Here is a 22,546-nt window from a genome sequence, read left to right as displayed (position 1 = left end):
AGGGCTGGAATCTCTCCAGAGAAGGAGACTCCACACCCCCTGGGCAGCCTGTCCCAGGGCTCCCTCACCCTCACCGCCAAGAAGTTCTTCCCCACATTGGGGGGAACTCCCTGGGCTCCAACTTGAGCCCATCGCCCCTTGTCCTGTCCCCACAGACACTGAGCAGAGGCTGCCCATGGCCCCTGGGTCCCACCCTTCAGCTCTTGATCCCCATTGATCAGATCCCCTCTCAGGCTTCTCCTCTGCAGGCTGAACAGCCCCAGGTCCCTCAGCCTTTCCTCCCAGGGGAGATGCTCCAGGCCCTTCATCCCCTTCGTAGCCTCCTCTGGACTCTCTCCAGGAGATCCCTGTCCTGTTAGTTTTGTAAAAATAGGCTGTTTGGTAGGGAGACCTCAGTGAAGAGTCTGATAGTCGTGACAGCCAAACCAGGAAGCCTTCTGTGATGAGGCACTACATACTCGGATTTTTGAGGGTATGCTTCCCCCATTGCCCCCATGTCTTCCTGTTTGTCCTGGTTACATGGATTGATTGATGACCATTGGTGCTGACTGTGATTTCTGCATCCCTCTCCCAGTTCAGGAAGACAGATAACAACACAACAGCCAAGGGTTACCTATGCTAATGTGCCCACCAGACCCCGGTCAGTGTCCACTGGCACATTCGGGTGGTACGTAGATGTGACTATGAGCCAATCATCTCACTCCATGAACACTGAGCAGCCCAGGAGCCCTTTGAGCTCCCTGAGACGACAGCGGCTGCACGTCAGGATCTCCCTGAAAGGGACGCCGCTCAAGGTTACTCCTCGAGGTGGAGAGAGCCCTTGCCACAACAGATCTGCAGCAGATCCTCGGTAAGTGAGCTGGGAGTAAGTGCACTGACATTTGGGATCCCTGCTAAGGAGTGTAAAGGGTTGATTGTGTATTTAATCCTTTAGACATAAACCACTGACCAAGTCTGGGACTGAGACTGGATCCAGCCCCACCTGGGCTCCTCTCTGAGCAGGAGTTTAGAAAGCCAGGGGGTCCTTTCTGAACCTCGTGCCTCAACGGGAGGGTGTCCCTGATAGATTCACCTGACCCTGTTCTCCATGCACTAACTAATCAAGATTACCTTACCATGGAATCTTAATCACTTGTGTTTATTACCAAACACCGTTACAGCCTTTGGTTTATATCAATAGACACATTATTGCCTCTCTCTTAGAGTGAAGTGCATCCCTCTATCCCATCTGCAACAGGGTCGGAGGTGGGACTGGTCATTCATTGGATTCTGCTTTTAAAAAGAATCCATTTATAAAGACACTTTACTCTTATGTTCTTTTATAATGTACCATTTCTCACATGACATATGTAGTTGTCCTGGCTCTGGCCAGGCCAGAGTAACCCCCACCCAGAAGCCAGCCCAGGTAAGTTGAGTTATCCCAGGTGAGCTGAGTTGACCCAGGGGAGCTGAATTAACCCAGGTAAAGTGAGTCAGCCTGGGCTGTTCCCACACCACCTGATATCACTGCCCCATGAAAGGGGCTGGCTAGGGAGGGGTAGGGCTTTTGGTGCCTCCAGAGCAGTCTGAGGGTGGCTGGAGTGTTGGGTTAGTTGGTCCATCCATCCATCCTTGTGTCAGGCAGCAGTCTGTAATCATTGGGTTGGTAAGGCACTCTGTATTATCACTGGGTCTGAGTGTAATTGGCCATTATTGTTCCCCTTTCACAGTGATTTTGTCATCAAACTGTCCTTGTCCCGCCCCATGGAGGCTCTTTCCCCTCTGGCAGGGAGCAGTTGGTGTGTGGTGCTCAGCCACTGCTCGGGGCTGAACCATCACATCAGTGTATCATCCCTCAGAGGTTCCTGAGGGAATACCTTTGGAGAGTGGGCTGTTCTGGAATATGGACTCTGGGAGTGCAAGAGAATGTGAGAGGCTGCAAGACTAAAGGTGAATGAGTTCCTGGTACAGTGAAGGCAGCCAGGACAACATTCAAATCCATGAACAACATCCAGTTCATCAAGGCCAAGGGCCAGGTCCTGCAAGTGGGTCAGGACTATCCCCAGCATGACAGGCTGGGAGGGGAATGGATGGAGAGCAGCCCTGAGGAGAAGGGTTTGGGGATCTTGGGGGACAAGACACAAGACAACCCATCACTGTCTGCATCAGCCCAGCCAGCCCCCCGTGTCCTGGGCTGCATCCCCGGCAGCGGGACCAGCAGGGCTGGGAAAGGGGGATTCTGCCCCTGGGCTCTGCTCTGGGACACAGACCCCCCAGCAGCGCTGCCTCCAGCTCGGGGGTCCCCAGGACAAGGGGGACACGGAGCTGTGGGAGCCAGTCCCCAGGAGCCATGGAGATGATGGGAGGGCTGGAGCCCCTCTGCTCTGGAGCCAGGCTGGGAGAGCTGGGCTGGCTCAGCCCAGAGAAGAGAAGGGAAGGGAAGGCTGCTTGTGGGGAGAGCTCTGAGCCCCTTCCTGTCCCTCCAGGGGCTCCAGGAGAGCTGGAGAGGGGCTGGTGCCCAGGGCAGGGAGGGCCAGGCCCAGGGGAAGGGTCTTCAGCTGCAGGAGGGGGATGGAGAGGGGCTGGGAGGCAGAAATCCTTCCTGTGGAGTGGGGAGGCCCTGGCCCAGGGTGCCCAGAGGAGCTGGGGCTGCCCCGGGATCTCTGTCAGGGTTCAAGGCCGGGTTGGATGGGGCTTGGGGCACCCTGGGCTGGGGGGTGTCCCTGACCATGGCAGGGGAGAAATAGGTGATCTCTGAGGACCCTTCCCACAGAAAGACTTTTTCTCCCTGACTTGACACAGGCTTCTGTAGTTTAATCTACACAGAGAGCCGAGGAGGCTGAGAACTAGAAGAGGCATTAAATAGCTCTGAAGTCATAACAGAGGGAAAGTAGAGAGCAGAAATAAGATAAACAAACAAATGCCCTGCCAGGAGGGTGCAGAGAGGTGGGCGATGGTCTCTGCAGCCAGGGGCCAGGAGATGGGACAAGGGGCAATGGGCTCAAGCTGCCCCAGGGCAGGGTCAGCTCAGCTGGGAGGGAAAAGTTCTTCCCTGGCAGAGCTGTCAGGGCCTGGCCCAGGCTGCCCAGGGAGGGGCTGGGTCTCCACCCATGGGTGTGTTTAACAGGAAGGGAGATGATGTGCTCAGGGATCTGGTTTATCTTAGGATGAGAATGGTTGGACTTGATGAGTTTAAAGGTCTTTTCCAACCTTGTGATTCTGTGGTTCTGTAATGAATGTGACGAATGGAGAACCTGCTCAGTGCCACTTCCTCAGCAGCATTCTGCATGTTATGTGGGCACTGCGAGGGAATGCAAAAAGGGTGGTTGAACCAAGGGAAAAGGACTACCAAAGACAACCCTAACCGCAACCCTAACCCCAACCCTAACCCTTACCCTAACCCTAATCCTGTACATCAATCCAGATGCTGAATACCCTGCCATCCGCATGCACCTCATCCAGCAGGCATCTGCCAGTGCTGCTGACACTCGACGACAATTCTGCAGAGAAGGAAGCCTTTGATGGGCCTCAGAAGATGATGAGATGTTTGGTCTTGTCCATTTTACACTGGAACAGTGTTATTTTGGTTCATTTTTTTATTTCTTTCAAGCTTCCCAGCAAGTAGCTCAGATAAGGTTACGTAAACAAGCACACAGCTCTTGCTGACATGGGGCGATGATCCTTTCCACAGCAGGGAGGTAACTACAGCCAAGTTGATGCGGAGGGTTTTTTCCTTGTGTAAGCTGTAAGCCTTACTTGCTCTGTTTCACAGATGACTAACTGTCCCATATTTTCAGGACAGTGAGGGGATTTGATGCACTGGGATTCAAAGCCCCCTCTCTGGCTGAGGTGCCCAGCTGCGCAGAGCTGCTGCCGGTGTTATGAGCAGCTTCAGGCCCACGGGGAAATCTGTTGGTCTAGGACAGGCAAATTTCCTTTTTTTTTTTTTTTTTGTGTTTTAGTTGTGGGGGTTTTGTGTTTTTTTTTTCAAATGAGGTGACTCCAGATGGCAGCTGTACAATTTGGTGAACAGAGGTGTTTCCTCCTAACACTGCAAAATGCAGCCCGTGATGGGTTTGGCTTTGGTGGAGCTTGCCTGCACTACAGAGGATGCTGATACAAGATCTGCCAGGCCAAGACCTCCTGCATGGACAAAGTGTGAGCAAACAAAAGGACTTGTTCTGTTGTTGTAGCCATCTGCTGCCTGTGAGAAGGCGAGGAGTAAATGACAGAGCAGCATTAAGGACCATGAGTATTTTTCAGTACAACAAAGCCAGGAAAATGGTGTCAAGTTGATTGGGCTGGGAACGGGAACACAGGTTTGAGTGTTTTTCACCCCCAGCTCCCTCAGCCGCTCCTCAGAGGATTTGCCCTCCAGCCCCTTCCCCAGCCTGGTTGCCCTTCTCTGCACTCGCTCCAGGCCCTCCATGTCCTTCTGGCAGTGAGGGGCCCAGCACTGGGCCCAGCACTCCAGCTGCGGCCTCCCCAGTGCCGAGTAGACAGGCAGAGCTAATAATAAATAATAAACACTTGAGCTAATTTCAGGGATGGCACCGGTGCTCCTGGGCAGAGATCACTGCCCCTCCAGCCCAATGGATTTCACTGCTGACTGCATTCCAGAGGTCACTGGGAAAAACAGAACATACCCCAAGAATTTTGTATGGAGTGGCAGAATCGCCGTACTTGGAGGCATTCAAAGTTTCATTGGAAAAGCCCTTGCACAACTGGAGCTCATTAGACTCTCTTGGAGTGGAGGCTGGTTTGGATGACCTCCAGAGGTCCCTTCCAAATGGAATTATTCCCTCATTCCACGAACACCCTCCCTCCTGAAGAGTGACTGCTAAGCCCTGTCCTTCACTTCCTCTTCTTACACCAGCTTTCAACCCCGAAAACCAACCTCTCCTCCAATCTTGTGGCAACTTAGTTTCTTTACAGAGTTTAATAAGCTTTGCAAAAAGCTCCTCAAAGGCTCTTTGAAAATGCAAGAGGATTATTATGCCCACACGACCCCCTTTATTGGCATACTTAACCACCCTTGCTCTAAATGCCAGCAATACTGGAATTTGCTGGAGCCCCTCCAACACCTTCCCAACAGATTATGTTCATCCACGTGTCCCTTGATCTCATTCTCTATCACAGGCTGTATCATGTCACCACGAATGGCAGCTGAGTCTGTTGCTTTTGCATTCCCCAGGCCCCGCCAAAGCAGCTTTTGAAGACACTGTCAGCCTCTGATGACACTTGACAGTGATACACAGAGCCCACACCCAGTTCTGTGGTTTCTAATTGAGTTCCTGAGGAGCATATTCATAAACGTTATCTACTCCTGGCTACTTACTAATACCTATTTTACTGCATCAGATCAAGTCATGAAATACCAGACCTGCGTTCAATCAAAGGTATGGAGTGAAAAATTGTTTCATGGGAGGAGGAGGAGAAAAAAGATGACACTTTTTAAATTTAAGCCACATCCAGTTTGCAGCAGAACAGATCTGTGAAAGCAGCCACTGAGTTGTGGAAAGCTGCTAATACAGTGAGGGTGAGGTGTGTATTGCCAGAAGCCAGCTCTGCTGCTGCAGAAATCCATTGGAAGGACAGCTCTCCAAGACTGCTGACTTTGGAGGTGAGGGAGTAAGTTCAAGAGTATCAAGTCCAACCATCCCTGTCCTGTGCTAAACCAGATCCCTGAGCACCTCATCTCCCCTCTGTTAAACACCCCCAGGGCTGGGGACTCAGCCCCTCCCTGGGCAGCCTGGGCCAGGCCCTGACAGCTCTGCCAGGGAAGAACTTTTCCCTCCCAGCTGAGCTGACCCTGCCCTGGGGCAGCTTGAGCCCATTGCCCCTTGTCCCATCTCCTGTCCCCTGGCTGCAGAGACCATCGCCCACCTCTCTGCACCCTCCTGGCAGGGCAGGGGAGGTGGGGAGAAGGTCTCCCCTCAGCCTCCTCTTCTCCAGGCTCAACACCCCCAGCTCCCTCAGCCGCTCCTCAGAGGATTTGCCCTCCAGCCCCTTCCCCAGCCTGGCTGCCCTTCTCTGCACTCGCTCCAGGCCCTCCATGTCCTTCTGGCAGTGAGGGGCCCAGCACTGGGCCCAGCACTCCAGCTGCGGCCTCCCCAGTGCCCAGCCCAGGGGCACAATCCCCTCCCCAGACCTGCTGGCCACGCTGGGCCTGGCACAAGCCAGGCTGCCCTTGGCCTTCCTGGCCCCCCGGGCACACTGCTGGCTCGTGGTCAGTCACAGTCACCCAACACCCTCAGGACCAGTTAGGTGAGCTAAACACACGTAGGCCAACACAGGAAGCTACTGTGGGTTCTCCAGGTGAACCTCAGCCTGTGAGGCATCACCCACCTCCTGGAGGTGTTCAAGGCCTGCTTTGCTTTGGGGCCTTTTTTCCTTAAGCTCTGAACAGATGTCAGGCGATGTCGGCCTAAAGCAGCGTTTTAGGTGTCGGGTGGTTCCAGGTTTTTCCTGGCTTGCTCTCAGGTTTTGAGTATATTTTGTGTTTCTCTGAGGAAGATATAAACCCATTTTATTCCCAGAGCTTTCCAGCGAGGCAGGCACAGGCCCTTCTCAGGACAGTGCTGTCTGTAACGGAGCTGTGTCTGTAGATCAAAGGCCGCACCTGGGCCTGTGCACCTCTCCTGGGCCGTTCTAGCACCAAACCCTGTGTCCAACGTGCCACTCGTTACTTTAATCCTCACTGGTAAAACTGCAATATGGCTTCAAAATGAGTGCGATACACGAATATTTCCTCTTTGTGCTCAGGGATGGAGTGGTGAGGGGCTGGAAGGGGCTGCCCAGAGAGGGGGTGGGTGCCCCGTCCCTGGGGGTGTTCAAGGCCAGGTTGGCTGGGGCCCTGGGCAACCTTGTGTAGCTCCAGGCCTGGAGGTTGGTGTCCCTGCCTGTGGCAGGGGGTTGGAGCTCTGGGACCCTTGGGGTCCCTTCCACCCTGGACAAGTCTGTGATTCTGTGATGATTCTATGATACACCACATCCAAATCCTCAGTAGTGTCCAAACACCAGCTATATGAAGTTCATTGGCTTCAAGCCAGAGACATCACCCTCTTCCATCCACATTTATCACTGTATTTTTAAAGGACAATGGCTATCCCTTGGAATCCTTAAATTTCAACTGGAAGTGGTCTAGATGTTGAGAACAAGGAAATCTTGGCAAGGAAGACTTTTTTACAGCCCTAGTGCACAAGACCTCAGGCAGCCGGATATGGAAGTATGTACACACATACAAATACACACACACATGTATACACGCATTTCCATATACCTACACACACACAAGAGGCATGCACATGCACACAGAGCTGTTACTCCAGGAAAACCTGTGTTGGTAAATCAGGCAGCCCTAATGAGAAGTGGCCCAATTAACCCAAACTTCAATTAGCATAACTTAGTTTTTGCTGCATACCCAGCCCTGCACAAAAGTGCAAAGTGATGGGGTACCAGCAGGGATGGAGGGTCACAGGAAACACCCCGTCATCCTCTCACTGCTTCCTGGAAACACCTGGGAAGCTAATTAGGACTGCAAGAAGAATTAATCCTGACAAACTATGCAGGTGGGGGAATGTGGGATTCATCTCACCTGGTGAACACAGAGTTGTAGGGATTGGAAGGGACCTCCGGAGCCCATGGGGTCCCACCCCCTGCCCAAGCAGGGTCCCTGGGACAGGGGCTGGAATCTCTCCAGAGAAGGAGACTCCACACCCCCTGGGCAGCCTGTCCCAGGGCTCCCTCACCCTCACCGGCAAGAAGTTCTTCCCCACATTGGGGGGAACTCCCTGGGCTCCAACTTGAGCCCATCGCCCCTTGTCCTGTCCCCACAGACACTGAGCAGAGGCTGCCCATGGCCCCTGGGTCCCACCCTTCAGCTCTTGATCCCCATTGATCAGATCCCCTCTCAGGCTTCTCCTCTGCAGGCTGAACAGCCCCAGCTCCCTCAGCCTTTCCTCCCAGGGGAGATGCTCCAGGCCCTTCATCCCCTTCGCAGCCTCCTCTGGACTCTCTCCAGGAGATCCCTGGCTGTTTGATCCCAGGGAGCCCAGGACTGGACACACCACTCCAGGTGGGGCCTGAGCAGGGCAGAGCAGATGGGGAGGATCCCCTCCTGTGCCCTGCTGCCCACAATCCTTTTAATGCCCCCCAGGATCCCACTGGCATCCTTGGCCTCTGGGGCACAATGCTGGCTCGTGGCCACCCTGCTACCCACCAGCACCCCGAAATCTTAGAGCACTAAAACACCAGACTCTTTAGTAACACTTTGGCAGGCCAGGGTCTGAAAACAATGTTTAAAAGGCAAGATGGATGGAAACACATTGTGTCCTTCCATGAAATCAGGCCCATAATCCCTTTCTTGCCCATGTCATGATACAAGATTGAGGTCCTCCAGTGACAGGGACAGTTGGACATGATGGTCTTAAAGGTCTTTTCCAACCTTGGGATTCTGGGATTCTAAGAAACAAAAGTTCAAGCCTTTTTTTTTTGGGGGGGGGGTGGGGGGGTGGGGGGGTGGGGGTGGGGTTGGGGGGGAAGGGCAGGGCAGGGGGATGTGACAACAAAACCAAACCACCAACTGTCATTTTCATTGTTTTCTAAACAAAACAAGATTAAAAATCAGAAGCAGCTTGAATGTGATACAACAAGGGGAAACCAAAACGATGGTAAGTTTTCTGTTGTGTGCTTGTTTGTTTATATTTGCTTTTGCTGAGTTTTTTTTCAGCAGGGCCTGCAGAATTTATAATGAAAATACAAAAGTAATACTCCATCAGCATGCAGCAGGCAAGAATGCTTATGAGCTTTTCTTTTTAAAGGTGGCCCAGACGATCAGTTCAAAACTGGTAGAAAACTTTGGCCGCGACATCAGCCGTCACCTCCCGCATCTGCCAGCAGCAGGGCTGTACTTTTCTGAGAGCATGGATTGTTGCAGGCAAAGGTCTGTTAATTATCCTGTGGGTAATCGTACCACGACCTGTGCTGAATGAGTCCTCACCCGCGGGATTAGCGGCAGCAATGGGTTTGCATAATAATAGAGGGTGTTTGTGTGTCACGAAACACGCCTGAAATATCTTCAATATTTTCAATATTTTCAATATTTCAACCCCAATCTGTGGGGTTTTTTTACTCTAAACGTGTGTAGGGGTATCTGGCAGGTAAGGTGTCAGTTTGATACGGGCTTGTTTCTGGGTGTTTGTGTTTGTTGTGTTGTCATCAGGGCTTGCCCCATTTTGACAGCAGTGCCTTAAACAGCGGAGGAGCGCTCAGAAACCTACGCAGGCTCTTTACAAATCACCTGCCCAACGCTGAAAAACAACAGATGCTCTTCGCCTTGAAAAGAAATCGAAAATCAAAACATTCAAGGGAGGTTTTGGTCCGTTACCTTCCTGTGGTGCCGGTGGGCTTGTGTGTCAGTGACCCGCTGCCCTGGTGCAGCGGCAGCGTGTCCTGCAGCCACCCCCACGCAGGGTCGAACCCTGCTCTTGCTCACACGCCGTCGCCGGCCTTCGCTGACCTGGCTGCACCGCGTCGGCTCGGCAGCAGCGTCAGCTGGCTCTGCCCATCGCCATCGCCCCTGCCGTGCTCCCAGCCACTGACGTCAGGATGCGATGGCTGTGGCCGACCCGCTGGACGCTGGCTCACGCCTCAAGTTCACCTCAAGACGCTGAGTAAGGCAGGGATTGCTGCTCCTTCTGCTGCCGCTGCTGCTGCTGGTGCTGCAGGTCTGCGTGCGGCTGCAGCTCCATCGCCCCAAGCAGCCGGCACCAAGGCTGCCGGTGCGGGAAGGCAGCCGGAGCCCCAGAGGTCACCGCAGCAAGGCTGAAGCCCGGACGGACACGGACGGACAGACAGCCAAGCCAGCTGGGGATCTGTAAGCGCAAGCGGCGTTCCCAGGTTTCTTTTCTGCTTTGCTCTCCTCCTGCTGTTGGATTTGAGATCATGTATGTGTTTTGCTGTTGGTTACGGGGAGGAGGGGGGGAGGAGGCGGGGAGGGGGGGAAGCGCTGGTAAAATCTAGGGAGGGGAAGAGAATTCGGTAGGATTAATACGTTGGTTTTGTGTAGGGATTTGGTTTTTTTTGTTTTGTTTTCCCCTCACCCCCCCCCCCTCCCTTTTTGTAAACACAGCTTTATTATTTTTATCCCAGGTCCGTTAACATCGTGGCCTTTGGGAACGAGAGAGATGGGTTTTCTGAGGACAGTCAGCAGCCCAGCCTGATCTGGAGCTATCTCGGGAGGAGCGCTCTCATTTCCCAGGTCGACAGCAGCCTGGCTGCCGGGCACGTCGGGAACCCGGTTTTCACTGAGTACCAAGCCTGTGTGTTTGGAAACGTCAGGCTGGTGGTGCACGACTGTCCTCTCTGGGTAAGGATATCGCTGTCAGTCTCTTCTTAACTGGGCATTAACAGCGCTGGCTATTGCAGCAGAGCGAAAAAAAAAACCACAAACAACATCCTAATTTTACATTGCAAAGTCGAAAGTGCAGCAGAAAAGTTTCTCATTAACAAGCTGCCACCCAGCTCCTCTGTGGGAAGGTGAACTTCCCAGCGGTGCTCTGGAGTGAGGACTTTATTGCAGATAATCGTGGGGTAAACAAGAGCCCCTTCTTTGGTAACGCCGCTTCGTTAAGCGTTGTCAACAGTGGAACAGAAACCGGGCGCTTTTCGGGGTAACAATGAAAAATGCAGTTTTCCAGCTTTGAGAAAAGAAAAAAATCGGAGGTGATTAAGGAGTCATTTTATTTTTGTTTCAATGATTAATCACACCTCAGCAGGTTTTGCATTATTTGAAGGTAAATAAAAGGGATTTTGGCGCTGTTCCAGGCTGTCAGCGCTTCTGTTAGTGAGAGAGATGACTGAGTTCTGAGCATGAGATCAATGGACTAAATTACACTGACCATCTAAATTAAAACATATTTAATGGCTACTTAGGGGCCTTAAAAAGATAAATATTAAAAAAAATCAAGGTTTGCAGGTTCTAGAAACTAAAGCAACAATCAGTTTCAGCTCTGTAATTCTATCCTTGCCCAGACTTTTACAGTCCCATAAGGGAAACTGTCCTGGGGACCTGCAAGAATCCCAACAGTTCCAGACACTCACAATCAGAAGTTGCAGTCTTAAGCCTGAATGGTCCAGTTTGGTGACCAATCTGTTCTCTGTTTCTCAGGCTTCTCTCTCAGGCACTTGCAGGCAGCAGTTCAGAGGGGCTTGGGGCGGGGGGGGGGGGGGGGGGGGGGGGGATGCTGTTTGTACCCGTGGAAGCCGCATGTGACCCAGGTGTGCAGTTTGCCAGGGTCACTGGAGCACAGCAAGGAGTAAGCACTCCTGCATGTAAATTAAGGCTGTAGGAATATAAAGCTCCTGAATATAAATTAAGGTGGTGTTTGAGAGGATGGAAGGTTGGGAAGGGAGGTGGGAAGGCAAGCAGGGATACCTGGAGAAGGGTGATGAGAAGGCTGGGATCAGAGATGCAGTTCATGTGTTTTTATGCTGTATAATTTGTGTTTTCTCCTCTATAAAACAAGATTCTCCAGCTATGGAGACCATATCCTTCTTTGCCCTTGAAAAATAGCTTTTTATTGCCTGGAGCATGTTCCTGAGCCTTCTTGCTTTTTCTCTTCTTAGCTTAAGGAGCAGGAGATTTATTATTGGAAATGGCAAGGAGCACTTAGTAGAAGACATCTCAAAGAAATACCTGGTCTGGACTCGGCAGGAGGTTGTTTGGCTGTCTGCTTGCTAGGATTAGGCAGAACAGGATTGTTTTCCATAGTCTGGATGCTTGAAGCTCACTACCACATGGTGGTCCTCTCAGGACTATTCCTCTGGCAGCCTGGGGAAATGGTAGAGGACAAATCAAAACATTGACGGTGCCTCAGTTCATATTCCCTGTGGAAAAGGATCCTTGTTGCATGCTACCAGAACACAGAGGCGGTAGTACAGTGGGCTGTGTGGTCTTTCCACCTCTGTTTGGCTAAAATATGAAGGGTGACTTGCATTTTACTTGAGATTTGTATCATCTCACCTAGCTCAAAGCCTTACAAGTAAGGCAACCCAGACTTAAACTTGGCAGATGATAGCTGTGAGTCTCCAAACTCGAGGGTGCCCAGCTACTGTTAGGCTGCCAGTCTGGAAGAGCAGCACATATGTAAGTTTATCAAGCAGAGCTCCAGGAGTGCATGGGGAGGGACCCTTTTGTGGGACAGTCTTCTGCATCTTCTTGCTCGATTTTTTGAGTCTGCAGGAGGGGTCAACTGCTCATCTGTCTCTGTTTGAACTCTTCTTCATGGTGATGTGGTATTTGGCATCAGACAATGGAAAAGGAGCTGCAGCAGTGTTTTTCAGCAGCTGTTGAAGTGGTGATGTGCTGATTGGTTGGAGCTACGTGAAAGGTTGGGACACTGCTTCAAACTAGGCTTGGTAGGGGGTTAGTATCAGGCTTGCCTGCAGCAAGCTGTGGGAGGCTGTGTCAGGCTTGGAGGGATGGGGTGCCAGTTAGGGCCCTCAGATGGTGCTCAGAGACATGCTGGACATCCCAAAGTGCACTTGAAGTCTTATGGAGGTGACCCAGGGGGTCCTGAGGTAACAGGAACCAACAGGGAAGCACCAGCAAAATAATCAGAGGGATTCCAGCCTCTGCAGCTGGTTTGTCATCTCTATTGGTGCCCAACTGAAACACCTCAGTGCAAACTTGAGGGGCAATGGGGAGCGAACAAGGGCAGTTGGAGATGTGCACATCCCTGCACATCCCACCACGTCTCTGTGCTGCTGATGGCTCCTGTGACAAGGGCTGGGATGGTGCAGGCTCTTTAGGAAGGATCAGCAGGGAGATGAGAAGGGGGTGTCCCCTCCCTGTCACTGACCAGCTGGAGTGGAGCTCTGTCTGGGCAGTGGTGAGGAGCCTCCAAGTGCTTGGGAACTGGCAGATGAAGTGTCTCAGCCACTTTCCATCCTGTCTGAGAAGCTGTGTCAGTCCAGTGAAGTTCCCACTGACTGTCAAAGGGGAAACATAACCCCCATTTTTAAAGAGGGAAACAAGAAGGACCCAGGGGCTGAGCTATCTACCTTGACCTTGACCCACAGGGCATCCTTGTCTGTTAAACTGCAGAGACATGCACATGAGGAATTGACCAGCTGGTGGGTAAGGAATTGGTTGGCTGTTTGCATGTGGAGAGCTCTGGTCAGTGGCTCCCTGTCCAAATCAAGAGCTGCAATGAGTGGAGTTCCTCAGGGGCTGGTGCTAGGACCAGCACTGGTTGACATCTTTGCTGGTGACATGGACAGTGAGATCAAATGCACTCAGCAAGTTTGGCCACGACACCCAGCTGTGTGGGGCAGTCAAGATGCTGGGGGGAAGGGATGGCACCCAGAGGGACCTGGACAGGCTGCAGAGGTGGGACTGTGTGAACTGCATGGAGTTCAACCAGGCCAGGAGCCAGGTCTGGAGAGGGGCTGGTGCCCAGGGCAGGGAGGGCCAGGCCCAGGGGAAGGGCCTTCAGCTGCAGGAGAGGGATGGAGAGGGGCTGGGAGGCAGAAATCCTTCCTGGATTTAAGTTCTGCTCTCCTAGAGGCTGCTGCATGTCCCACTGTTTAAAAATTTTCAGGGCTACACTTCAGTGTGGGAACTGACAGCTCTCAAGGAGTAATGTGCAAGGTGAATTTTAAGATTTGCTTGGGCAAAGGTTGCTCTGTTTACCTCTCTGTTTCATATTTGACAGTCTTGGGGGCTGAGTTGTCATCTAACTGGCTTTCAGGTAGCTTCATGCTGAATTTTGCTATGCTTCTGTGTATGTGTGAGTGAAAACTTGTAATACCTCATGGAAAGTGTATCTCCCTCACCTTCAGAATGAAGCATAATGCAGGAGCTGCAATTCATGTGATGACCCATTTAATTATGAGAACTTCACTGCTGATGTCCCTGCTGTTTTGGTCCTGGGACAGGGGTCTCACTGTCCCATTTCCTTTCCCTCCATGAGACAGCTGGGATTTTTGGTTGGTTTTTGTTTTGTTTGGTTTTCCCAGGAAACTGTGCCTCCAGAAGCTTTTTGTTTTCCCCTAGGTTATAAAAACACCCCAGTTTCTAGGTCATCACTGACATCCTCCAGCTGCTGGTAGCAGAATGCTACAAAAGGAGGAAAATGAAATGAGTTTGAAAATATTTTCTGTGGTTTTTTTTTTTTAAAAAAAAACTTTCCCTTTCACCAATCTCCTTCCATGAGTCTTTTCTCATTTTTCTGTCTGCTTTCCTGGCTGCACCACCAGCAGTAGCTCCTGCCCCTGGGAGCTTTCTTGTTTCCACAGTGCTGTTATCTGGCTTTTCCCCTGCAGCAACATCCTTGTGCCCCTCGTGCTGGCTGGGCTGGATGGCCCTTAACATGTCTGAAGGTAAAAGAATCCCATCTGCTTGCTAATTTTACTTCCTAATTTTTAAAAATCCCATCACATTGCTGCTTTAGTACAAAACCATAGCTTATAACTTCTAATTTTGTAGTATTTCATCCTTCCTCACTTCAAAGCTTGGCCATCCCGAGCTGGCAGTTTACAAGAAGGGATCACATCCTGGCAGATTGTTTTTCCTACTGTGTTCTTTGGTTTTGGTTTTTGAAAGCACCATTAAATTACTTCATGAGAGGGCAACACAGGACAATTCTAGCCTTCACCAATTTTTTTTTACTTTGGGTTTTTAAATTTTATTTTAATTGAATGTATTTTTATATATTAATTTATTTAATGTTAATTATTTTAACTTTAATTTTATTTAATTTTACTGTTATTTAATTTTACCCTTCCCTTCCCCTTATCCTCCTCTCCTCTCCTCTCCTCTCCTCTCCTCTCCTCTCCTCTCCTCTCCTCTCCTCTCCTCTCCTCTCCTCTCCTCTCCTCTCCTCTCCTCTCCTCTCCTCTCCTCTCCTCTCCTCTCCTCTCCTCTCCTCTCCTCTCCTCTCCTCTCCTCTCCTCTCCTCTCCTCTCCTCTCCTCTCCTCTCCTCTCCTCTCCTCTCCTCTCCTCTCCTCTCCTCTCCTCTCCTCTCCTCTCCTCTCCTCTCCTCTCCTCTCCCTCATCCAGTTAGAGCTGTTTTGGAAGCCTCAGCTGAAAAACAAAAGGCCATTCCTGGGGTGTGGTCTGCATTCCCTTGATTTACATTGAAGGTTCTTCCCTCTGTGCTGCATGCTGAGTAAGTTCAGGGGACTAGTAGCTTATGGGGTGTGCTCCTGCAAAATTTGCTCTGCCCTGGACCTGACTGATGAGGTGTTGCAGGCAAACCTTGAAAAAAGGGGTAAGGCCCTTGTGGAAAGAAGGGTCTGTCAATGGAGGATGGTTCCCTCTTTAGAGAGGGATGAACGGTCCAGTATTCCCAGTGCATCCCTCTTGAACCCAAAGGAAATCCCAGAGGAATGGTCTTTTGTGGGGGGTGGCCAAGGCTCCTTTGCCCCTTCAAAGAGCATTTTCTGCTCCTGCTGCTCTACATCAAGGGCTGGAGTAGGTGGACATGGGGACATGAACCAGCAGCTTTCAGAAGGAGCGTGGGCATTGCAGGGGCGCAGTGGCTCGCGCTGCCGTGCCCTCACGGCCTTCATACATTAATTTTTGACAAAGCAAGCATTGTCCTCCCCAGGGCTCATGTGACTGGTAGGAAAACTGGTTCTTCATCGCCCCTGAAGGCTTTATTTTCAACATGGATGCTTGAGAAGCATGATTTACTAATGGGGAGAATTTTATTAGGAGGAGGGTACAATGGAGGACGTGCAAGGCAAGAATGGAGCTTTCTTTCCTGATAAATCCTGAAAGGAATGGCAACAGGAGTATAATTATAATTAGTAAGGTCGTATTATAACGACCTTAGCTGTGCTGTTGCTTTTTCCTTTTGTCAAGCACTGTCTGGGGAAGTGACAAGGGCAGGCAGCACGATGAGCAGCAGCACAGATTTCACAGGTAGAGCCTGGAATTAATGTTATTCCTGAATCTGAACTGTGGTCCATCACCTGAGGAAATGCCCTCTGTCGTTTTTCCATGAAAGCTTCCCTAGAAGTGATAACCCAGGAGGCTCCGGACCCTCTGTCTCAGTGATGCCTTGGGCAAAAAAACACCCCCTTCCTTGTCATTTTTGTAGGGTTTTCCCAGCCCAGAGCAGCAGTCTGAGCTGCTGGGTCTATGCTACACTTGATGCAAAATGAAAATAATTGCAGTAAGACCTCTGGAAACATGCCTGTCTCCTCTGTGTGTTTGTAAATGGAACATCCAGGTCCAAGAATGGCCTTTCTGGGGTGTTAAATTAAATTAAACATGCGATGCTGCATGGAAAATGCATTTTTCACTTCTTGATGGACCCATGGCTGGCCCTTATCCCAGGAAAGTGAGGTCTGTCCCCACCAGAACTTCTTAAACCTTCTTGGTAGGATTGAGAGAGACACAGTGGTGGCACAGGGCAGTGGTGGAAAGCAGAGACCTCCACAAACCCGATGCAACCTGCAGCCACACACACCCAGGAAGCCTGCACTAGGTTCCCACATGAGCCAGCACTGTGCCTGAGGGGCCAAGAATGCCAATGGGATCCTGGGGGGCATCAGGAGGAGTGTGGGCAGCAGGTGACAGGAGGGGATCCTCCCCGTCTGCTCTGCCCTGCTCAGGCCCCACCTGGAGTGTTGTGTCCAGTGCTGGGCTCCCTGGGATCCAACAGCCAGGGATCTCCTGGAGAGAGTCCAGAGGAGGCTGCGAAGGGGATGAAGGGCCTGGAGCATCTCCCCTGGGAGGAAAGGCTGAGGGAGCTGGGGCTGTTCAGCCTGGAGAGGAGAAGCCTGAGAGGGGATCTGATCAATGGGGATCAATAGCTGAAGGGTGGGACCCAGGGGCCATGGGCAGCCTCTGCTCAGTGTCTGTGGGGACAGGACAAGGGGCAATGGGCTCAAGTTGGAGCCCAGGGAGTTCCCCCCCAATGTGGGGAAGAACTTCTTGCCGGGGAAGGTGAGGGAGCCCTGGGACAGGCTGCCCAGGGGGTGTGGAGTCTCCTTCTCTGGAGAGATTCCAGCCCTGACCTGTCCTAGGGACCCTGCTTGGGCAGGGGCTGGGACCCCATGGGCTCTGGGGGGCCCTTCCAGCCCCTACAGCTCTGTGAGTCTGTGATTTCTTTCTCATGAGAGTTAAACCAAGAGCTGTATTCATCCACCCATACTGCTGTTTACTGAAAGGATTTCCCCAGACCTGTGGGGATGGAGAAATGACAAGTTAGGCTAAGGACAAAAAGGGTAAGACAATTGTATGAGGCAACAGCCATATTATCTTTTCATGTTTTATTGCTTTCCAAAACACGACTACATTCCTCATTAGCATTACTCTCCTTAGAAAAAAAAAAATCTTATCTATGTTCTTGAGGTTTTTTTCTGAATTATATTGACTTCTTGAGATGCTGTTGTGTTGTATGAATGGCCACGAGCATGTAGACAGAGGCAAGTCTACTTTAACATACTCTGTTGAGAGTCCCATCTGTGAGAAGTTCTACCACTGGTTGGGGTTAGGGCATAGAGGGTATTCCAGGTCCATATGACTGGATAATGCTCTCCTTGAAGAGCCAGAATGAGGGCTGGGATCGGAGCAGAGCACGTATCTAGGCACATATCACATACCTGGTGTCCTGTCCTCTGCTGCTGGTGGGGTTGGTGTCAGGACAAGCCACAGCTCAGGTGCACAGAGTCCCAGCATCACTGGGATGGAAAAGCCCTTTAAGCTCCTGGAGTCCAACCGTCCCTGTCCTGTGCTAAACCAGATCCCTGAGCACCTCATCTCCCCTCTGTTAAACACCCCCAGGGCTGGGGACTCAGCCCCTCCCTGGGCAGCCTGGGCCAGGCCCTGACAGCTCTGCCAGGGAAGAACTTTTCCCTCCCAGCTGAGCTGACCCTGCCCTGGGGCAGCTTGAGCCCATTGCCCCTTGTCCCATCTCCTGTCCCCTGGCTGCAGAGACCATCGCCCACCTCTCTGCACCCTCCTGGCAGGGCAGGGGAGGTGGGGAGAAGGTCTCCCCTCAGCCTCCTCTTCTCCAGGCTAAACAACTACATACCCTACCTTATTTTGGGGGTTGTGTTGTATTTTCCCCTCAAACTTCTGTCATGTTAAACCTATACATTTCACATAAATATACTAGAAATTCCATGCTGAGGTCATTACCAACTAAAATGCATTAAAGCTGACTCTTGAAATCTCAATTTTTTCCTGGCTACAGGACCCAGTTCTGCTGTCCCTGGCTGTCTCAAAGCACTCTAGCTGGTAACCTTAGGCTGGAGGTGCTCAATGTGTGTTTACATATTAACTTCATGTTCTTAGCACAGTCTAAATGTTTCTATTAAAAGCTGGCAGAGATTTTCCTTAGCCTGTAACAGTCTCTAACTGAGTTGACTGAAAGAAACCAGATACCAGCAGTGGTGCTCTTAAAGCTCTTGTCAGCATGGTGAATCACAAATTACCTATTCTTGATAATTTCTTAATTGCCTGTGGTTTCCTTATTACAAAGCAAGAACTTAAATTAAATAAAGGGGAATGCCTATTATACTTTAAGGTTTTTTTTCTAGAATTCTTTCTTTGTAAGGACAAGACCTGAGTTGGATATGGTGTGTGCTGACAGCCTAGGAGGATGCTTGCTGACTGATAAGCTTCTGTCCATTTCAGACTGCCTCTTGTACCTAAAAGCATTGAGCTACCTCACCACAGATTTCAAACAATCTCTCTTTGGAAGCCATCAGGAATAACTATATTGATAATGAGAGTCACTTCACCTGTTGATATCAGTAATCTTTTTTATATTTCTCAAGTTCCCATCCATAATGCTTTTCTATCATGACCTGTTCTTCAAAATCCACACTGCTCTCCCTCAACCCAAGCTTGCAGTCCTGCCCTTTTTTCACCTCCTCTATGCACCTTCACTTCTCTTTTCCACATCTTCTTTATTTAATCATTGCTAATTTCTTTCCCTTTCCCCACCCAAATATCTCAAGCTCCTCTAGCTTCGCCTCATGCTGTACAGAACTGTTGGAGAAGCACAGAACCCCAGGCAGGTTTGGGTGGGCAGGGCCCTCAGCCTCCCACTCTGTACCCCTCTGCCATGCATCACTTCCCAGCCCAGGGTGCCCCAAGCCCCATCCAACCTGGTCTTGAGCCCTGACAGGGATCCAAGGGCAGCCCCAGCTTCTCTGGGCACCCTGTGCCAGGGCCTCCCCCCTCCCCAGGAAGGATTCCTGCCTCCCAGTCCCTCTCCATCCCCCTCCTGCAGCTGAAGGCCCTTCCCCTGGGCCTGGCCCTCCCTGCCCTGGGCACCAGCCCCTCTCCAGCTAAAGTCCATCCCCCTGGGCCTGTCATGTCTCACCCTGGTAAAAATAGTCTCTCTGTCTTTTTTACAACCTCTCTTTAAGTACTGAAAGGCCAAAATAATGTCTTTCTATTCCAAGGGGTCATAGTATTTTAGGGGTTTTTTTAGTTGACTTTCAGATTTCTGGGCCAGTCACAGGTTCCTGTCTGGAGTTTTTAATCGGTTCTATGTACAGAGCCGTGGATTTCATTGGTATTTATGAGCTACCTTTAGGTAAAGCAGTAGCTCTGAGATTATAGTTCTGATGACAAATGTGGTGGTAGCACTTGTGCATGATGTGGATACATCTCAGTTGTAAATTAATGGGATAGGAAATCATTTTAGAGTGTAAGCTACACAGAACAATGGCGATTTGGATGGGATGGTGAAAAAGAAAGTTTGGGTTTGTGATTAAAGGGCTTATTCTGAAGATTTCAGCAGTTGTTAAAGGTACATTACAACTCCACGCAGGTCTACAGGCTGGGGGAGACTGTCTGGAGAGCTGTCAGGCAGAGAAGGCCCTGGGGGTGTTGGGTGACTGTGACTGACCACGAGCCAGCAGTGTGCCCGGGGGGCCAGGAAGGCCAAGGGCATCCTGGCTTGTGCCAGGCCCAGCGTGGCCAGCAGGTCTGGGGAGGGGATTGTGCCCCTGGGCTGGGCACTGGGGAGGCCGCAGCTGGAGCGCTGGGCCCAGTGCTGGGCCCTTCACTGCCAGAAGGACATGGAGGGCCTGGAGCGAGTGCAGAGAAGGGCAGCCAGGCTGGGGAAGGGGCTGGAGGGCAAATCCTCTGAGGAGCGGCTGAGGGAGCTGGGGGTGTTGAGCCTGGAGAAGAGGAGGCTGAGGGGAGACCTTCTCCCCACCTCCCCTGCCCTGCCAGGAGGGTGCAGAGAGGTGGGCGATGGTCTCTGCAGCCAGGGGCCAGGAGATGGGACAAGGGGCAATGGGCTCAAGCTGCCCCAGGGCAGGGTCAGCTCAGCTGGGAGGGAAAAGTTCTTCCCTGGCAGAGCTGTCAGGGCCTGGCCCAGGCTGCCCAGGGAGGGGCTGAGTCCCCAGCCCTGGGGGTGTTTAACAGGCAAAGAGATGAGGTACTTAGAGATGTGGTTTAGCACGTTAGAACAGTCAGACTTGATGTTGTTGAAGGTCTTTTCCAACCTGGTGATTCTGTGATTCTGTAACACATGGGAGCTGTAGTGAAGGAGATAAAAATCACACCAACCTGATGAAACCGGGATTTAAAAGTTCTCTGTAGGCTTTTCCCTAAAATGGAGTGGTAAATAGTGGATTCACTTGAGTTACTGCAAACCTCTACCACTGAAGCTGCCTTTTATTTCCTTAATGAAAACGTTAAAAAGTTATTAAACCAGTAAAGTTTCTTCCTGCGAAGTATATTCCTGGATAAACCCTATTTGTTTGTTCTTCCTGAAGAATCACTGAACGTGGAAAAGAGATTTATTGTGTGTTATAATGAGGGACTTGTTCTCCAAACAAGGAAATTACAAAGCATGAATTCCCCTCTGTGTTGCACGCCTTCAAACAATGGATTAAGTTATCAGCTGAAAATACGTCTGTAAGGTTTTGCATTGAATGCCTTGCCTTTCCCTTCGTGGATGGGAAATTACTGACCAGTGGGGTGGTGGTTTTTTTTTTTTTTCTGTTTAGGACATATTTGATAGTGACTTGTACACCTCCCGCAGCCTCATCGGAGGAGCCGATATTATTGTGATTAAGTACTCTGTCAATGACAAGGCTTCGTTTCAAGATCTAAAGGACAGCTATGTCCCGATGATTAAGAAAGCATTGAACCACTGCTCAGTCCCAGTAATAATTTCTGCCATTGGTGCAAGGAAGAACGGTATGTAACTGGTACATCTAACTGCAATTCCAGCTTGCTTTTCCAAGTCGCTGACAGAAGCAATTAGTCTGTCAGGATGACAGTAATATGTGCATGTGTTATGGTTCTCTACACTGCTGCCTTGGCAGGAACATTATGCTTAATTAACCCCATCGATGAAAGGCACCCTATCCTCTGCTGACCTCTGCAACGACTCTTCTTGTGGAGCCATCCCACACGGGGATTAAATCTGGTGCTTTAGATTAAGCAGCATATGTTTCAGTATATGAGATGAGCCCCGTGGTTATGAGTTATCTCTGGTTTTGTCTGACCTATAGATTTATCTTTCGTCTATGAGATTAAAGCTAAACCCATCAGCTTGCAAATGTGGGAGAGGGGGTGGGGAAAGCCTCCACGTTCTCTGGGATGTGATCAGATGAACTGAGACATCAGCCCTTCAGGTACCACGAAGAGATGACTTGTCACAGCCAACTAGCTATGGTATAGCAGTGGTATAGGTGTGGTATATGGCTTATGTTTTTGCACAATGCCTTGTCCAGGCTGGTCAGTGGCCTGCTATGAGCACAATGCAGCTTGATTTTATGGTGAATATTTAAAGCCATTCCTTTGCTGCTGTTCAATCACGATGAAAATCACAGTCACACAACTGTGTCAGCCAACGAGAGCAACGATGCTGAGAACATGTTCACAGTTTGGGCAGACATCAGCAACTCCTCTCTGTGTACATCAGGGAAATAAAGTTCAGAACAGACATACAACCTTTATTCTGTATTTCCAAATATTTTGTAATGTGCTTTTCTTGATCTTCATGAGGTCTATTTCATCACAGAGCCTGATTTTTAAAACTTTTTAGAACTTTTTTTTCCCCAAAGCAATGACTGTAAAACCCAAGCCTGTCAGTGCTCTTTTACTTCACAGATTTGACTTCCACATGTGTTTCTCAGCACCGCTCCTCCTGTGAGTAAGGGACAGGATGGATGTGTGCATAGACATTTGTTCTATAGCATAGGAGGAAATGTTAAGCAACATGAAGTCTGTCTTCTGTGGGTGTAATGTTTGGTTTTGCCAGGGTCTGCTCCTGTATCTTCTTGCCTAATGATTGAGAAAGGACCGTTAAAGACCACTACAGCAATTAAATCTTTATTTTCTTGCCTTTAGTAACTCACTGATAATGATCAAATGCTTTCATGCTGGGATTTATACGGAGGCAATAAAACTGCCGTCTTAACAGCAAGGTCTCGCTAAACGAGCTCCTGGCTTCCCAGCACTGTTCCTCTCACGTGTTACTGAAGCACAGGCTGTCACTGCCTGAGTGGTGATACCCACCACTGGCATTTATCCTCCCCACTTTATTCTCTTCCCTAAGTAATGTGGCTGTGGGA

General features: G+C 50.6%; 1 protein-coding gene across 1 annotated transcript in view; it reads left to right on the top strand.

The window, feature by feature from the left end:
- Positions 1-1,979: 1,979 nt before the first annotated feature.
- RHOBTB3 (Rho related BTB domain containing 3) overlaps positions 1,980-22,546 on the top strand; it is a gene marked incomplete at its 5' end in the record, with an annotated part of 40,104 nt that continues 19,537 nt past the window's right edge. The window contains 5 exons of the mRNA XM_084277922.1: positions 1,980-2,024; positions 9,203-9,529; positions 9,708-9,856; positions 10,132-10,348; positions 20,972-21,164. Coding sequence (XP_084134048.1) covers positions 1,980-2,024; positions 9,203-9,529; positions 9,708-9,856; positions 10,132-10,348; positions 20,972-21,164 — 931 coding nt within the window. The remainder of the gene's footprint in view (positions 2,025-9,202; positions 9,530-9,707; positions 9,857-10,131; positions 10,349-20,971; positions 21,165-22,546) is intronic.

The sequence above is a fragment of the Gallinula chloropus genome (genome assembly GCF_964237585.1).
Source record: "Gallinula chloropus genome assembly, chromosome: Z".
NCBI classification, from domain to species: Eukaryota; Metazoa; Chordata; class Aves; order Gruiformes; family Rallidae; genus Gallinula; species Gallinula chloropus.
This window is presented reverse-complemented; position numbering and strand designations above follow the sequence as displayed.